Source organism: Pochonia chlamydosporia, chromosome 1 (genome assembly GCF_001653235.2).
Source record: "Pochonia chlamydosporia 170 chromosome 1, whole genome shotgun sequence".
NCBI lineage: Eukaryota > Fungi > Ascomycota > Sordariomycetes > Hypocreales > Clavicipitaceae > Pochonia > Pochonia chlamydosporia.
Window position 1 is genome coordinate 5,976,765 of NC_035790.1, and position 16,951 is coordinate 5,993,715.

At 49.9% G+C, this 16,951-nt stretch overlaps 8 protein-coding genes across 8 annotated transcripts; 5 read left to right on the top strand and 3 right to left on the bottom strand.

The window, feature by feature from the left end:
- Positions 1-93: 93 nt before the first annotated feature.
- VFPPC_01565 (catechol dioxygenase protein) lies at positions 94-1,204 on the top strand (the record flags this gene model as incomplete). Its single annotated transcript, XM_018281365.1, has 3 exons — positions 94-380; positions 436-871; positions 1,004-1,204. The coding sequence occupies 3 exons, from the start codon at positions 94-96 to the stop codon at positions 1,202-1,204; spliced, it is 924 nt and encodes a 307-aa protein (XP_018150048.1).
- A 1,506-nt stretch (positions 1,205-2,710) lies between these two features.
- On the top strand, positions 2,711-4,997 carry VFPPC_01567 (GTPase binding protein Rid1; the record flags this gene model as incomplete). The annotated part of the gene is made up of 2 exons (XM_018281366.1): positions 2,711-3,996; positions 4,058-4,997. The coding sequence occupies 2 exons, from the start codon at positions 2,711-2,713 to the stop codon at positions 4,995-4,997; spliced, it is 2,226 nt and encodes a 741-aa protein (XP_018150049.1).
- Positions 4,998-5,594: 597 nt separating this feature from the next.
- Positions 5,595-6,395, bottom strand: VFPPC_01568 (menaquinone methyltransferase related to dlpA protein; the record flags this gene model as incomplete). Its single annotated transcript, XM_018281367.1, has 2 exons — positions 5,595-5,867; positions 5,973-6,395. The coding sequence occupies 2 exons, from the start codon at positions 6,393-6,395 to the stop codon at positions 5,595-5,597; spliced, it is 696 nt and encodes a 231-aa protein (XP_018150050.1).
- A 663-nt stretch (positions 6,396-7,058) lies between these two features.
- On the bottom strand, positions 7,059-7,340 carry VFPPC_18690 (hypothetical protein; the record flags this gene model as incomplete). The annotated part of the gene is made up of 1 exon (XM_022430264.1): positions 7,059-7,340. The coding sequence occupies one exon, from the start codon at positions 7,338-7,340 to the stop codon at positions 7,059-7,061; it is 282 nt and encodes a 93-aa protein (XP_022285992.1).
- A 700-nt stretch (positions 7,341-8,040) lies between these two features.
- On the top strand, positions 8,041-8,400 carry VFPPC_18689 (hypothetical protein; the record flags this gene model as incomplete). The annotated part of the gene is made up of 1 exon (XM_022430263.1): positions 8,041-8,400. One exon carries the CDS (start codon positions 8,041-8,043, stop codon positions 8,398-8,400), a length of 360 nt encoding a protein of 119 aa, XP_022285993.1.
- A 373-nt stretch (positions 8,401-8,773) lies between these two features.
- Positions 8,774-9,205, bottom strand: VFPPC_18688 (hypothetical protein; the record flags this gene model as incomplete). Its single annotated transcript, XM_022430262.1, has 1 exon — positions 8,774-9,205. The coding sequence occupies one exon, from the start codon at positions 9,203-9,205 to the stop codon at positions 8,774-8,776; it is 432 nt and encodes a 143-aa protein (XP_022285994.1).
- Positions 9,206-12,729: 3,524 nt separating this feature from the next.
- VFPPC_01569 (WW domain-binding protein) lies at positions 12,730-13,575 on the top strand (the record flags this gene model as incomplete). Its single annotated transcript, XM_018281368.1, has 2 exons — positions 12,730-12,978; positions 13,057-13,575. 2 exons carry the CDS (start codon positions 12,730-12,732, stop codon positions 13,573-13,575), a joined length of 768 nt encoding a protein of 255 aa, XP_018150051.1.
- Positions 13,576-14,259: 684 nt separating this feature from the next.
- On the top strand, positions 14,260-15,128 carry VFPPC_13113 (ubiquinol-cytochrome c reductase complex; the record flags this gene model as incomplete). Its single annotated transcript, XM_018290890.1, has 4 exons — positions 14,260-14,349; positions 14,499-14,658; positions 14,817-14,930; positions 15,064-15,128. The coding sequence occupies 4 exons, from the start codon at positions 14,260-14,262 to the stop codon at positions 15,126-15,128; spliced, it is 429 nt and encodes a 142-aa protein (XP_018150052.1).
- Positions 15,129-16,951: the final 1,823 nt, after the last annotated feature.

Consider the following 16,951-nt stretch of genomic DNA (forward strand, 5'->3'; position numbering starts at 1 on the left):
TTACCTTGGTCAACATTATTCACACGCTTGCCTACAGCAAGATAATACTTACTTTCTCCCCATCATCCACATCACATCTCCAAAACTCTCACAATGACGACGACCAACGGCCACACAAACGGCACATCTGCCGAGCCAACCAGCCGCTTCGATCCCAACTTCACCAAACACGTTATCAACACCATGGGCCCCAACATGACGCCTAGAAATCGTCAGGTCCTGAGCAGCCTGCTTCGACACTTGCACGACTTTGCGCGCGAGATCGAGCTGACCAACGATGAATGGATGGCGGGAGTGCACTTTATCAACTTTATCGGCCAGACGTCTACCAAGACGAGGAATGAGGCTCATCGAGTTTCCGACGTCCTTGGACTTGAGTCGTATGTTTCCAGTACCCCAACTGTCTCATGCAAACAAACTGACATTTATTGGCAGCCTCGTCGATGAAATCGCCAACAAAATCATTGCAGAAGGAGACGTTGATCCTACTTCGTCTTCTATCCTCGGGCCTTTCTGGTCTCCCAACGCTCCTTTCCGCGAAAACGGCGGCACCATCATCCAGGACGCCAATCCCAACGGCAGAGTGTGCAAGATGCACGGCACCATTACTGATCTTCTTACCGGAAAGCCTATCCCCGGCGCTGTCTTTGACATCTGGCAGGCTAGCGCCAATGGGAAATACGACTTCCAGGACCCGGAGAACCAGACTCCCAATAACTTGCGTGGCAAGTTTAGAGCCGATGAGAATGGCAAGTATTGGTTCTACTGCTACCATCCTACGGCTTATTCGCTGCCCACGGATGGTCCGGCTCATCAGCTGCTCACGTTGATGGACCGTCATCCTATGCGTCCTGCGCACATTCATATTATGGTGTGTTTTTTCCCGTCCTGTTGCTTCATGCTGTTCCCAGAAACCACAAAAGCAAAATCCGTTGCTTGGTTTCAGGGAGATTGTGAAGAAACTGTAGAGTGTGAAGATGGAAGGCTAATAGTACTCGATTAGGTGACACATCCCGAGTTCAAGGGCTGCACAACACAGCTGTATCCCAGTGATGACCCGTGGCTGGAGACGGATACCGTCTTCGCCGTCAAGGACGATTTGGTTGTCGATTTTAAGCCATTGAAGGGTGATGACACGGCTACATTGGAGCTGGAGTACAATGTGGTTCTATCACCCAAGGGCTATAAGGGCAAGATTTTCTAGGGGACTAAAAATATGAAGCGTGCTTTTTGTTGGAAATCATGGATTGGATGTGTTTGTACGTGTATGAGGTTGGCATGATGCGCTTGTTTGTATACCCGTTAGCTTTGCATAGATTGGTAGTTGAAACATGGTGATACTTCTTCATCAGACGTGAGATTTGCTTCTGATCATTGCTTGAAGTTTGTTATGGTCGGCAAGCAGCGAAGGCGAAATCTGAGTCCAGATTCGGAGATGGCAGAGAGACATTTGCCCTTGTGGCGGCGATTGTGTTGTTGTGCGAGTACGCCAAACAAAGCGGATGCGGCTGTGACATGCTGTATAACACACTGCGCTTGCATGGTTTGTATTAAATAAGAATTTGTGTCTTTGAGCTGACTGGCGGTATGTGTCAACACGTCAGACCGACTACCAGCTTGCCGGCTTGCACCAACACGTAAACTCTTGTTAATGGGGCAGCCTAATCTCTCGTGCATATTATTCAATGGACTTGCGAGCCAGTCCAATAAAATGCATTGATACCACAGCCAAGAACCGTGCGGCTGGCCTGGTCTAGCTTCCGCTGTCAATGTAAAACAAGTTCGGGCCGCGGCACCAAACAATCTCGTCGATCTCAAGACATCCATCCGTCCAGCTTGGTATTAGAAAAATGCGACAGGTTCTTCATGACATGACAGCTTCATAAAAGATGTCCTACATCTGAGCACATCCTCCCTTCATAGACGGCAGCATTCTTTGCACCCAATCAAGATTAGATGAATTGACTCTTGCCTTGATATTCATTACCCCGCCATGCCATGTTGTCGGTCGCACAAATCGAGGCCATGCTCCGAAGTGCATACACGCTCGACGGATTTGGTGGTGTTGAGCGCGATAATAAGCCACGTCGTTGGTCGCCACAGCAACAGCCCCGCCAGTAAACAACGGCTTCCTGGCTAAACCTGATCCAGAGAACAACTAGCTTCTTGGGACACAATTATCCATCTTGTCTTGTTTTATTAACAATGGTATAGTTCGTTTCTCTCATCCCCGATTTATGATTGCTTGGTGTTGTTTGCTCAAAAGGGCGGCGTGTCTTTTCTCCCTCCACCCTCCTCCTTTCTTCTTCTCTGTTCGATTCCCTTTTTTTTGGGGGCCGTTGACGCTTGGGGTTGTCTTGTCGTGTTGCTCATCGACAGACCGACTAGTGGCTTGTGGTGAGTGACAACGGGTAAACGGCCAGGCGGGGTCTGGTAACTTGGAACGGTCAACGTTTTGGTTTGCTAACGGCTTTTGGAGGGAAAGCCAAGTACGTGCCTTGACGGTAGGAGCGTTGGTGGACGAACGTATCAGACGACACTGGCGATGGCATCGGGCCGTTACAACGAAACCCCCAATTCAGAAACAAATACTCAGCCCAAACATTCTTCATTTCTGGTTTCTTTTCTCCATCGTCGACAAGGCTCAAGTGGTAAAGCGTTGCCAACAGTCCCTCCTGCTGAGGCTCAGCTTAGCTGCTCAGACGAAATCATGGTTGGACAATTCGTGAGGAATAACCCGGGGACTTTGGGGGAGCTGCAGCAGAACCGTCAGGAGACTGCTCCCCGGTCTCCTACAAAGTCTCGAGATGAACCATTGAACGGTGGACCATCACCAACTAAGTCAGCGTTGGGGAAGCTTCAATTTCGGTCCAATGCCGACAAGGAAGCGATGCGGAAGGCCAAGTCTCGAGATCCATCGCCACAAAAACCGAAGAAGACAAAGTCGGGGACCAATCTGGCGGGACTACTTTCGCGGCCGAAATCACTAAAGAATTTGTACAAGCTGGCCACGGAGCAAGAAAATCAAGCCAAGGACAAGGAAAACATGATACCAGATGGGATACCGAACAATGAGCGACCACCGCCAATTTTTGCCCAGTTTACTTCCGACCGCGCCTTGAGCAACGCTGAAAATAGCCCAATTCGAGCAGCAAAGGAACGACCAAAGTCATTCCAAGCTCCACAACCACATGATCTTAAACAGTCATCGTCGCCATCCAAGACGACTGGAGGTCGTGTTACTCGGCCCGTATCTATGCATCCAGATCAAACTCCCCGAGGAAAAGGTCCCTTTGGTCATGCCCGCTCCAAATCCACAATGCCAGCGCCAACCAATGCCTTGCCGGAGCTGCAAATTGACCCGAAAGATATCGATCAGCAGCTGGAAGCTTTGCTGGATCGTCGAAATATTCCGGAAAACCAGCGATACAAGATGCGCAACCTAGCCAACACCATCAAACTCGAATTCATTCGGCAAGACTATGCCGAGATGCAGGCTGCTAAAGCTGACAGACCCGGGACAACCGGTACCACAGGCAGCACGACCAGCACCGAAGAGGCTATTGCCAGTGACCCCAATAGTCCTGACGAGGATGAGGAACGCCCAAAGCGCAGCAGGGGAAAGAGCTTTACATTTTCCAGAAGCAAGAAGGATACTAGTTCGCCAACCAAGAAGTCCAAGGGAGAAGGAACTCTTGGCCGGCACTTCAGAAGCCGATCAACCGACAGCATTGCCTCCGAGACTCGTCCTTCTTCTTCGTCTTCCTCGGTGGGCTCTAGTTTTTTCTCTAAAATCAAGGCTCAGTTAGGTCCCTCGGATTATGTTGCGTATCTCAGAAAAGTTCAGCAGCCTGAGCTTGTGGAGGTTGGGAAATTGCACAAACTGCGGCTTTTGTTGCGGAATGAAACTGTTGCGTGGATTGAAGACTTTATTCAACAAGGTGGCATGCATGAGATTGTTGGGTTGCTGAACCGCATCATGGAAGTAGAGTGGAGGTATGTCTGACACGACGTGGCCAAGTTGGAATCTTTGTCAAAATCTAACAACATCTTACAGAGAGGAGCATGAAGATGCTTTGTTGCATGAAAACTTGCTCTGCTTGAAGGGCCTCACCACCACTGCAAAGGCCATGGAGTATCTCAACACTGTCCAGGCAGATCTCTTTCCTAAGCTGCTACATATGCTCTTCGACCCTGAACGCAAAGGCCCAAGCGAATTCACGACTCGAAACATCATTACATCAGTGCTTCTTACATACATAGAATCTGCACCACCGGTGGAACGAATAATCAGAGCTAAGAACGTCCTCGGTCACCTAAGAGACAAGGAACCCGAGGAGGGCGAACGCCCACTACCATTCGTCTTGGAGATGAGACAGGACCGACCCTACCGGATGTGGTGCAGAGAAGTTGTGTCTGTGACTAAGGAGGTCTTTTGGATCTTCTTGCATAACCTGAATGTCGTCGCACTGGCTAGCGACAAGGGAGCACGGTATACTGCTCAAGACGGCTACTTTGTTAGCAACGACGACCGAGACGGTTTGTTTGGATATATGCTGCGCAATTTTCCTCAGGAACGCCCACCGGTCCCTGCAGCCCCTTATGTCGGCGGTGTTGAGTGGGATGCCACCAACTATTTGGCTTCACACCTGGACCTCATGAACGCAATCATTGCTTGCACTCCTACTTCTCACGACCGCAATGCGTTACGAGCCGAGTTTCGTATCTCGGGATGGGAGAGGTGCCTCGGAGGCAGTCTTCGTATTTGCAAAGAGAAGTTCTACGGTAGTGTACACGTAGCCCTACGAACTTGGGTTGCTGCCGCAGCCGAGGACGGCTGGGATGTCAAGGATGTCCGGTTCGGCCCTCCTCCGGAATCGAGATCGCCCAAGAAGACTGGTGGTGGCCAGAAACCTAAAGTCGAAGCACCACCCAAGTTGGATATGCCGAAGCTCGATTTCGGAGACAAGCAGCCAACTAATGATGCATGGCTGTAGCACATTTAAGCCGTGGAAAAACAAACACAGGGCTTATACAGCATGTGATATCATGCATTTATAACAAGACAAAAGATTGGACAAAGGGTAGGATTATGTCTCTGGGATCAGTCACTCATTCCTTTGTATTTGCATATCATCATTTTTTTATGGTTCCAGTCCATTGGGTAACGGTTGCATTTTTTGGCTTTTTCTTCTTTTTCCTTTTACTTTTAGGGATCATCTTTCCTTCACTGTTCATAATATGCGGCTGGTGGATGTACTGTACGATGGCATTGATTACATGAATGAATTGATGAGATTATGAAAGTGGTGTGGCTTTGTCTGACATGAGTTGAGTATTACTTGGTTGGTGATGCTGATGCTGATGCTGATGCTCTTTGTCATAAACTACTTTGACGTAAGTATTAGGAATGGGTAAGAAAGGTAAATCCACACTTTATTGATGCACAAGGCTGACCAATATTTCCAGAATTCATAATTGTAGACATGATCGTCGTTGGATGATTCATCATTACCATTGCCTCGATTCAGCCTAAAATACAAATACAAATGCAAAATGCAAGGTAAGGCGAAAAGAAGAAAGTCGGTGAAAGCTCATGTTCCTCGGTGGAGTTTAAACGCATCATACACGGACATGCCCTTTAGCACATCCTCCTTGACCTTGTCATCCGCAGCAATTAGCTTCGGTAATATTTCGAGAACCTGGTCTACCTTGTCCTTGGGAATAATCACTACGCCGTTGACCGGGTCTTGAAAGGCAATGTCCCCTGGTGACACTGTGACACCGTTAATTTCCAAGGGGACTTGCAAGGCCCATGGCACGCTGCCGCCGCCTGATCCGACGGTTGAGAGACCATGTGCCAGTATCTGTTTTGGTGTTTTGCGGTTAGCCTCTTTTTCCCTAATTGAGTTCTACCATGTTGCTTCACTTGTGAGGAGTGGAGGGGTGTGTGTGTGCAGAACAGAGCATACAGGAAGATTGGTGCTTCTGAGTTCTTCTACGTCTCTGACTCGCCCTGCCACAAGGATGCCTTTGGCTTCCCGGATTTTCATGCGTAGGGCCATGATGCCGCCGCAAATGGCATTAGTCTGGCCCGGGGGTTGCTTCATTACCACAAAGGTGCCGGGCTCTGTAACGTCAGTCCAGTGAGTGTCTTTTGGGACGTTTGGCGTTGGCTCGGCCAGGGTTTCGCCTTTCGCTGCAAATAAGACGGTAGATACGGGTGCAATGGTCAGTGTGCCGGCATCATTACCGGGTTTGCCGCTGTAGGAGTTGAGGTCTGCAATAAACCCTGCCCCGGGAACTTTAAGCTTCAGAAGCGCATCCGAGATATCGCATGCCGTGTACTGCTCGAGCTTGGCGAGGACGCTATTTGACATGGACGTGGTCGACATGGCTCGTGACGTCAGTTGGATGGGACTGGTAAGTGTAGCTCGGGCAAGAAAATGAGATGGCGACGAAGCGACTGATGACCCAAGTCGCGTCCAAAGTAAATTCATTGTCCTGGGAACTTTCAACGTTTCTCGGTCTGGGCCAACTTGTGTGAAGTGCCGTTTGGAGTTGTTGCATCCCCTGCATCCAGCCCCGGAACCGGAATCGCGAACAAACGATGCGCCTCGGCTCGGCTCATCCGTCTGAAGCCGTCGAAGTCCGGCTGGTGGGTCAGCGGTGCAGTTACGGCATAAGGATCCATGATCCATGATCCATCCCTCCAGCCATCCAAGATCAGAGTTGGTTCGTGGCCAAACAACCAGCACGGGTGCTCCCGCTGCATTGGCTGGCTGGGCCAATCATAAGCTCAGGGCAAAACACTGCGACCCATTTCATTGCAAACTGATTTCGACAAGGGCAGCGATACCTGCTTTGCATGGAGTACTCCGTACTCTGCCTAGGAATGAAAAGTCTGCACAGGATCTTCCTACAACGAGATGAGTGCTGTCGTTTCGTGTCACCGTATCTTTGTTGGCCTTGTAAGGCGCAAAGCATGCCCTCGACAAAAGAGGAAGCCCGACAGGCGACGATGCTTGTGGCCTGCAACTCACCGCCTTGCCAAGATATCAGGACGATCTGTGGCTTCTTTTCTCAGAGCAGACGTTTTCTACTCCGTAGTCAACCATCTGATACGAGTTGCCCACATGCTCTGCCGGGGTTTTCACATGGTTGAGTGTCAGGTCAAACGAGGTGGAAGAAACCCCGGTGGCAGAGTAGAGTATTCCATCAGGGGCATCATGGCCAACCACAAATGCTTCCAATTGTGCCATGGCAGGTGGATAACTCCCACAGTTCCAAAGTCCAGTTTCCTGGCTGCAGTCTGAAGTGTCCAAAGCGAACGAGTCCATGTTGCCTGCAAACGTTCCACTTTGCTCAAGGTCAGATGCAAATAACCAAGACACTAGGTTAGTGTATCGTGGCCTGGGGCTGCAAGAACTGTTAGCATGGTGGATTTGATGGAGACGGTCCAGCTCCACTCCAAAATTGAGTCCGGGGTACCTAACTTACTGCTTACCTAGGTAGGTACCTAGGTACCTAGGTAGGTGTAGATAGGATTGGTCGATACCATGTACAGAACCTGGAGCCTAGGATAGGGCCCTTCATGACCCATGAACTTCCAACCTGAACCAGACGTGACCGTAGCCAAGCCGCAGGCCGCAATTTGGAGTTAAGAGACAGGTGGTGAAGAATGAGGAGTGTGTATTGGTATTCAATGCATGCAGACGACTTCCAGGTTCGTAATATGAACTGACCAGACCTTCAATGCGAGACATGGCAAGTTGGTGGGTGCTGCCTTCCCGATTTCCCGCCAGAGTAGGCGATGCTTGATCAGACGAGGCGTCAAGTGCTCCTTCCTGGTTCTGGGTGTGCTCCTTCCTGCTAATTTTAGACCCAACATTGATTACCTACCTAGGTAGGTATGAACGCCTTCAAACCCTCGACTCGTCTGAATTCTGAGACCTTCGGCTGGTCATCACACTGATAGTTGGGCAGCTGGGCAGCTGTTTAATCTATTTGGTGTCCATCGTTGCCATCAAATTGTGATCAATGATGCCACCAGCCAGGCGTTTAAACGGACAAGGAACTCCGGCAGCCAGTGCTGGGCCTTGCCAGGTAAGGATTGGGCTGATGCAGAAACCAGGAGGTCTTGTTGACGACGTCGTTGCTAATACTCCCTCCCACATCCTCATGCACACGTGCATACACATACAGATACACATGCCCACACACATACGTTCGGCAGCACTTGGGTCTCTTTTTGACGCCAGGCCTTATTCAACATTGCAGCCGCCCGCCGCCCCAATTCCCGCAATATGGCAAGACATAAGTGCCGAGATGTGCACGCCCAGTAAGCTAGGTTACTTGGTGTCACCATGGATGCATTGGCATGCAGGTACGTCGCAGTGATAGTGAGATGTCAAGTATTGTACTAAAGTTGCAGCCACGGCCAACAAGCAAACTTCACCTTCTACCACAATGCTGTTATGTGCATCACTCGCATTACTGTGGCTGAAATAACCCTTAGATCAAGTCCAAGACCTGGGTCTCAAGTCAACATAGACTGTTCCATCCTCGCCTTTGTCGACGTTCACATCACCAGGGACTTCCCTCATTGATATTTGGCACTGCACGGCAGATGTCACTCCACGGCCTGTCATACTTTACAAACACTGGCATCATCTGTCGTCGGCAATTTGAGCCGTAGACACAGCGACCAGTACATCGCTTGCCATATCTCTGCGATGAAGACGATCTATCCGGCTGTGATCTATCCTTTGCGTCAATCTAAGCGAGCTGAGTGAGTGCCGTGATTATCCTTGGAAGTCTGAGACGGACCCAAGGTCTTCCAAAACCTCACACGAGCAAGGCCACAGCCAGATTCAGCAGGTTGGAGATGGCACGGAGTGGCGGTCATCCGACGGCACAGTGGCGTCCCCGGTCTGTCTTTTAGCTGTACAGATGTCATCAACCAGCGCCAAACGACCTGAGACACTGTAGTCTGAGTCGGTGGATATTGACTCCTACCCAACGAGAGGTGAGTCCAGTACTCCGTATGAAGAGGAGGATTATGTCCACAGGCAGCAAACAAGCAAGACACCAATGAACCAGATTTGTATGGCGAATCCAGTGCCTTTTGTTTCTGCGTTTGGTGAGGACTCGACTCACAGCATATGTGTCTCCTCGATGCATCTTCTTGACAAAAACAAACCATTGCTGCATGGGAGGTACAATAATGGATAATTAAGCCCTTTTGCCGGCAGCAAGATTCCGTGGTGACTGGCTCCTCCTTGTCAGAAGAGGCAACATATCCCCCGAAGGTAGTAAGCGCCAGCAAGGGGCATTCGACAAGCCAACAACTCCTGGCTCAAAGACCAGATATGCGGTGGTCTGAAATACAGAGAGTTCCAAGCTAGGGGCTCTTCAGAAGGGTGTTCTTCTGGCTCATTACGCCTCTCAGGTACTACTTGCCATACCTAGTTTGGTCTGGCTTTAGGTACGTGGAGACAGACGACATTGGTAATTGAGCTCACCCCTGCCGTAGGTGTGTACAAGCCCATTAGAGGGAGACGAATAACGAGGACGAAACACGGTCGGGCGAGAAAGAGATGTGAAGATGACAATTCGAAGAGCACAGACAGGCCGTATTGCGGCAGCCGGGAGAGAGGAGGGATCCGAGTCAAGACTGACCAAGCAGGTCGAGTGTGTATGTCTTTGCCAACTTGGATGCGCGAAGCCACTTGACCAGACACTTCATTCAGGGCTGCTCCGCACAAGGTAACTACGGAAATGTGAACTTGCACGGGTCACAATTATTTGTTGGCCATGGTCCCGGCGTCTGGAGGCCGGAGTTTGCTCCTTGAATAAAACACCAATCCAGTACTCGGTACCGTGCAGTACTGCATCGCACAACACTGTATCATGATATCGATATGGATATTTTGGAGCAGGTCGTTACCCTAAGTACCATCATCCATGTCTGGATAAAACGGCCCTGTTAGCCGTGGGCAGGCAGGCGCTTGCAACTGTGCTCCCAACAACCTGGTTTCATGTTTCACAAGCCCTTTTTAGGCTTCGGCCGTGTCATCCCTTCCCTTTGTTCCCTCGCGGAGCTCAGTGGCTGGAGACGACGATGGCTGTCTATTTCCACGTTTCTTACCATCGCGGGGGGGCATGGGAGGGCTTGATGAAGGCTGGACGGGAGTCGCTTTGGGCATTGGGCCACCCTAGTGGAAACAGCTAATGTGGTCAACTGGTGTCGTCCATCACACACCCGCAGGGAAGCCTTGCTTGTGGACGGAGGCGCCGCGTGGAGCTGGGGGACACAGGGGGCCAGTAGAACCACTGAGGTTCAATTGTTGGGCCACTGGCAAGGCCGGCCGTACGGAGCACAGTACCAAGCTTTTCAATGTTGTCCGCAAGCGGGCTGCGACTGGACAGCGGGTGACGACTCAGGATGTGACGGTTATAATATGATTGTCGGAGTATTGGCGAGAAATAGAGGGAACGGGCCGAAGGAATCTGGCAACTGGACACATTTATCTCAATTCTGGGCCAACAAGCAGCCGTCTTGTTTTTCTGGGTACATAATTGGTACGAGTTGTGCGCCTTGATGCCGCAGTTTTTTAAATATTGTCGCCAGGTCGAGAGTTTGCGGAGCCTGCCGTTGGCAGCTGCCTATCTGCGTCGTCCGCATTCTTTTATTTATCTTTAATGCTTGAATTATTAATTGTTGGCTCTGCAGTTGATGTATTTGATAATGTTGGTTCCATGTCCCCCCACGGGCCGCAATATCCATGCATGGCATGGTATGTCGAGGGCATATCCATGTTCATGGCTATATCCACGTCCTCCAGATGTCTGGTCTGCTGTATGTATGGAGTATGCGCTGTGGTGCAGAGTATTGGCAGTACACATACGTATACATTTACATTTACATATACATACAGGAAGGACATGCAGTATGGTGGTGAGGGCTTCAACTACAATGCTGACAAGGACTGGACTGACTGACAGCGCCTGCACAGCACAGGCGCTATGGCCGCAGAAGCCGCCGAGCCCTTGAGCTTGAGAATCAATGCCAACATTAAATCATTGATCAGTCAAGTCATGTCAGTCCCATGTGCCCGGCCGGGTCCCATCGAGTTCATCGGTCCAGATGTCGAGTCAATCAATCAATGCCGTCCATCTGGCTGGCCATGGAGCACGTTTCCATTCATTCATCCATCCATCCAACCATCCGTTATGCATTGCATCCCATCCCATTGCATCCTGTCCCATCCTGTCCTATCTGTCCTATCTGTCCTATCCCATTGATATATCATGGATTCATCAGGGCAAGGACCAGCCTGGCATCAGCACCCGAACCCGAACCCGCACCCGCACCCGCCTGGTACCCGCACAACCGCATTCCTGCCCCTCCAGTCCCGTCTGGTCTGGCCTGCTGCTCCAGCCCAGTCCCCCAAGTCCCCCTCCCTGCCTCCAGTCTTTTTTTTTTAACCTCTCCAGTCTGCCTCTGCTCTCTCTTTTTGCCTTTGCCTCTTCGATGTCGCCCCTTCGCCTCTCGCTCTACTTGACTCGTTGCCACTTGTTGCCTGACCAGACAGATTGACCAGACCTGACTAGACCTGACCTGACCTAACCTGACCTGACCTCAACGTAACACCTCCAATCTTGCCGCTCTTCTCAGCTCTGTGTGTCTGTCCCTCACTCAACCTAGAACGAACTGCGCCGCCCTCCACCCAGTCACTCAGTCACTCACATTACTCTCCTGTGCTCTCATTTTCTTCTGCTAGACTGCCGTGCTTCTTTTTTTATTTTTTATTTTTTTCTTCCTCCCTCGGCTTCGTTTGCGTCCCTCCCGCTCCCAGCCACCTGTTGTCATTTTACCTCGACAAGTTCTCGGCTTGACGCCCACGCCCGTTCCCTCCCCCGAATGCGCCCCACTCCCACACCCACCACCTTAAAGCTTTGAACCCGTTCCGTTCTGTTTGCGAGATCTTTTACCAAACATTTGCCTGCAAGGCGATGCCCGTCTGGGCACTACTCAACTCACGGCGCAGCCCAGGAATCTGGAGACGAGTTGCGGGTGCTACTAGGGTTTGGTCGAACCCTGTCAGTGACAATGTCGATAAAGTAAGCCCTCTCAGCTTGAGACGACTCGTCTCTTCTCTCAGTTCACTCCCATTACACCCCTCCCCTTCAATGTCTGGTTCCTTGCCTTAACCTTCACTCATCAGACCAGACTTGAACACTTACCTTCACCCTCACCCTCATTGACTTGACTTGACCCTAAACCCTCTCTCACCCCTTCCATCCTATTTGAACCTTACCTAACGTAACCTATCCCGTCCTATCCCGTCCTATCCTTTCCTATTCTATTCTATCCTGTCCCTGCTTCTCTCTTGCTCTCATATTTTCCTCTTGGGTATTTTGTGCCCCTGCTGTGCCCTGTTGTGCCTGGGTCGTCTCAACTTCTTATTTTACTTTGAAATTTCACATCTTTGTTCCCTGCCGTTCAACTCTTCATGCCTCTCCCCTCACATCAATCCCAAATCCTTCATCTCAACAGTCATGTTTTGATCAACTTAGTCTTTTGAGTTCACAAGACATTTCCCCTGGGACTCGTCTTCTTCTCTACTGTTCAATATTCGTCCTCTTCGCTCTGTCCATATCAGCCCTTTTGCCTTACCGATGGGCATCCTTTCTATGAATGTACACTGCTTTTAATACTTCGTCATGGACAATCCTCATGATTATCTCATCACCAGTCCATCACGTCCAAGACGTCCTACTAATCCAGACTCTCCTACTAGTTGGGTTATGCTGAATCAAGGGGGGTTTGTCAAACTCGGAAACGAACGAATTCTTCTCAAACTTGAGTCGAGAATATCATGCGAGCTGTCTGTACCTCAAGAACTGAAGGCTCGATGTACACCTTTTCAGTGCAAGAGCGACAAGGGCACTCTGTTCCTCACCAATAAGAGAGTTAGTCATGAAACTTGCCAACGCGCCGTATTCACTATGAGGGATTCTCAACTGACCAGGTTCACTGCAACAAATTAGATTGTCTATCTGCCCACCAAACCTACACAGGAGCCCAAATTTGAATCTTTCAGTGCACCAATCCTCAAGTTTCAGGACTCTAGCACATCGTCGTCTATGTGGTGGGGATGGGTATGGAAGTCGGACTGTATTCCCGTCTCTGGCGGAAACATTCCACCTGATCTGCCTAGAATAGAAGTGAAATTCACCTTCTCCGACGGCGGCATGATGGATTTCAACGAGGCGTACATACGGCTCAGAGAACGACTGTTCCAATACCAGGAGATGAGAAGAGAGATGGGACCCGGTGCAGATATCCCAGATGAGCCTTTACCAGCATACGAAGGTCCTGCTGCAAATCCGCCTGAACCGCCGAACACACTGACCGTGCCAAGAACCAACCGATCAGATAGTTCTTCCAGTCGGAGAGCACCCGATGAACCCCCGCCAGGGTATGATGAGGCACAGGCGCAGCAGATTAGTATGCGCCTAGAAGATCATATAAGAGGAGAGGTTGATCGTGGGGCCAACCAGGATTGATGCAATCGTAAAAATTTCCTGTTCAGCCGCAAAATTTTGCATTTGCCGCAGCTGTCGCTCCCAGGCCACAGTCGACTTGCATGGCCCGTGGTCCGGCAGCGGCTCATGATTACCAGCTATTTGCGCGTATTAATGGTTTTTACTGCGCTGGCAACAAAAATGATTCACCTTGGTAGGACTTGGGTCGGTATTTTGGTTTGCGTTTATGAATTATCTTTGATAGAGAATTGATTGATGACTGCGGGAGTTGGACGTTAGTTGGGCAGCCAATGCACATGCAGGACAGCTCCTACATTGACACACCTGCACAACATTGCTTTTGAAAATCACTTGAAGTGCTGTGGATTTCATGCAATATGTGTACTAACAATATATTCTTGCCGATTTCCCTTTTTTTAGTTAACCACCAAGGCATGCTAGTGCAAATCATAGGTGCAGTAGTGGCAGAAGCACGCCCTCAATACCGAGGAGCCACGAAGGACCAGCCCAGCATAACTAACACGTGATACAAGGCGTGACTGGCAATCCTGTGCGAGTGCTCCTCAGCCAATCAAATCATGCCAATTCCGGATCAGATTTCGCTCTGGCGACTTTGACCGAGAGCTTCCGACCTCACACGATTTTGGCGAGATACCTCAAAACACACATCCACCACCTGCCATTGTGAACTAGCCACCAGTCGCGATGGGTATCTGGGACGCCTTTTCCGAGATCGTCGAGGCCGTGACGCCATGGAGCGTCGTCGAGGCTGAGGCCCCTGCCGAAGAGCCCAAGGTACGAACTCGTCCCGGTTTCCCCTGTACCGAAAACACGAGCAAACCCCTCGCCGTGGTTCGCCGCTCAGCCATTGCTGCTTCTGCACCGAAGAAAATCGAGGAGACTTGACATATGAATGAGCATTGCTGACAAGAGCTTAAATACAGGAGGAGCAGGCTGCCGAGACTGAGTCCAAGGACGAAGAATCCTCCGAGGAGGCTACTGAGGAAGCTACCGAGGACGCCGAGGAAGAGGAGGAGGAGGAGGAGGAAGAAGAGGAAGATGATGAGGAAGAGATTGTTGACCCCAAGGAGACTCTTGAGGAAGGTCCGTTTTCACATTTTTATTTTCACTCTGTCGTCGGTACCGCCGGTTGGACTGGCCCTCGGCTATGCTGCGAGGCATTTCTCCTGGTTGGCAGCAATGCCTGCGATGCGCCGAATTTCTGCTTTAAAGACAAGAACTGACTAGGATCGCCGTGATAGAATGCAAAAACTCTGCTCAATGCGCTCCCTCCAAGCACCATTTCGACGAGTGCGTCGAGCGCGTACAGCAGCAGGAGAGCGAAGGCGAGGCCAAGGAGGACTGTGTCGAGGAGTGTACGTACCCGAACCCACGAGTCTACAATTCGTATCCCCCGTTGTCTGTGTAATGGCTCCCAAAACAAGGGATTCAATTGGCAGAAATTCAAACATCTTGGGACACCGTTCCGGCTAACTCGTGTATTACTAGTCTTCCACCTTGCTCACTGCGCGACCGCCTGCGCCGCCCCCAAGCTGTGGTCTAAGCTCCGATAAATTCTCCCGCGTCAAACGTCGGCTCCATTTCGAATTTGTCTCCGAAGTGATCCGTGACGGACAATATATGAGTAGACGATGCAGGCTCAGGGATACATCTCTTGTTCGTTGCGGTCTATCGAGTGGAGTGACGTTGGCGGAAATGTAAACACAAAATGGGGACTGGGGTGGTGAGCGCTTTGGGGAAACGTGTCCATGTATAATCTGCCACGACTGGAATGGCGGGAGGGCCTTGAGACGACTTTTTGCGTTTTGGGGAATCTTTTTGCCCTTGCAGAACGGTGATTTTTGTCTGTATCATAAATGCTGCAGCGCCAACAATAGATTTTTCTCTCTTCTTATGTATTCTTGGTTGTGTTTCCTACGGTCTGTGAGATGTTGGCTTGCAGGTTACGAATGAAGGTCATTCTCCTGTTCTTCTCAGGATGAATCACGATCCTTTTCCAGTTCTCGGAATATGTTCAGATGTTAGAATCTTCGACTACAAGCACGGAATACATGTTTCTTAAGCCCTCCCAAACATCAGAGTTGTTGAAATGAGCTGACTCGAACGTAGGTGGCAAGTATTCATGTCAAGATTACTCGCAAGCCTTCCACATACAAGCCGGATAGATACATCGGTAGTTTCAACGCAAAGTGTCTTCCAATCTACCGAATGGACTCGCTTCATATGACAAGGATAGCATTACTCCGCTAGCAGGATATGCCCACGCACCATGTTCCCGGCAGACGTACAAAAGAGAGCATACTAAGGCCCAAGCTACAGGAAAGGCTAAATTTCTCGATAACTACCATCTAAATTTGGAGTGTTTACCGGCATAGATTGAAGGTCAGTTGCAGGTGATGGCGGATTGTAAGAAGTTTAGTCTGATTGATTCAGTGATCAGCAAGTGCTTTCTTGTGTCCTTCGAGACATTGCAGAGTTGGCGATTGCAGTTGTACTTGCATAGGTCTAGCAGAACTGTCTGGCTTGTCATGACATTTGGCATATACAAGAACTCCAATATGCAAGTGGGCAAATTACCATTTTAACAACTTCCCAGGAGCGAATGTTGTTAACGAATATAATTACGACTATCTCTTTGCATCAGTGGGGCGTTTCTTTCTGCCAGGACAAAAGACCTAGCGGTCTTTGCTTGCGATAAATGTGCTGTGCTGTTGTCTGTCATAAACACTGCATTTATGAGACCATAGGTTGACAGAATCTCTGTGAAAAAAGTGATACCTGTACTATCGGTATGTTGTCTGCCATAGCGCCCATGGCCAAGCCATACACATAGGAGTTGGTTATACGATTCAGCGAATACGAAAAACGAAACGTCGCTTTGAGTCCAAGTGCAGCGATTGCTGTTAGGTGAAATTATGACAGCTTGTCCAAAGAAAGCAATTAAGGCAACCAATAGGAAACAGGACACGATGTAACACTCGCTGTTGGCGGCCTATTCAATAGACAAACTTGATAGAAACTTGGACCGGTTCGTTACATTCAAAGACTCAGCTTTATTTCGATGGATTTATTGACGACATCGGCGTAGACTGGAATCAAGTTAAAGCGATTTCGCTGTTGATGTTGCGGATCGCAGGCCTCCGCATAGTTGACTGACGCATTGCTTTGACTCTGTAATGCGCTCCTTGAGTGAGCAATCGCCATGATGATTCGTTATGTGACCTATTCTCAAAACATCAGAGGTTACGATTTGAAATTAGACATGAGGCTAACATCACATGCCGGCGGATCACACTTTAGGATCGAAACAGCTGCTTCGTCAGGCCCTTGATATGTTGGTCCGCATTGCCCTGGGTCTACATTGTGCGATTGGTCC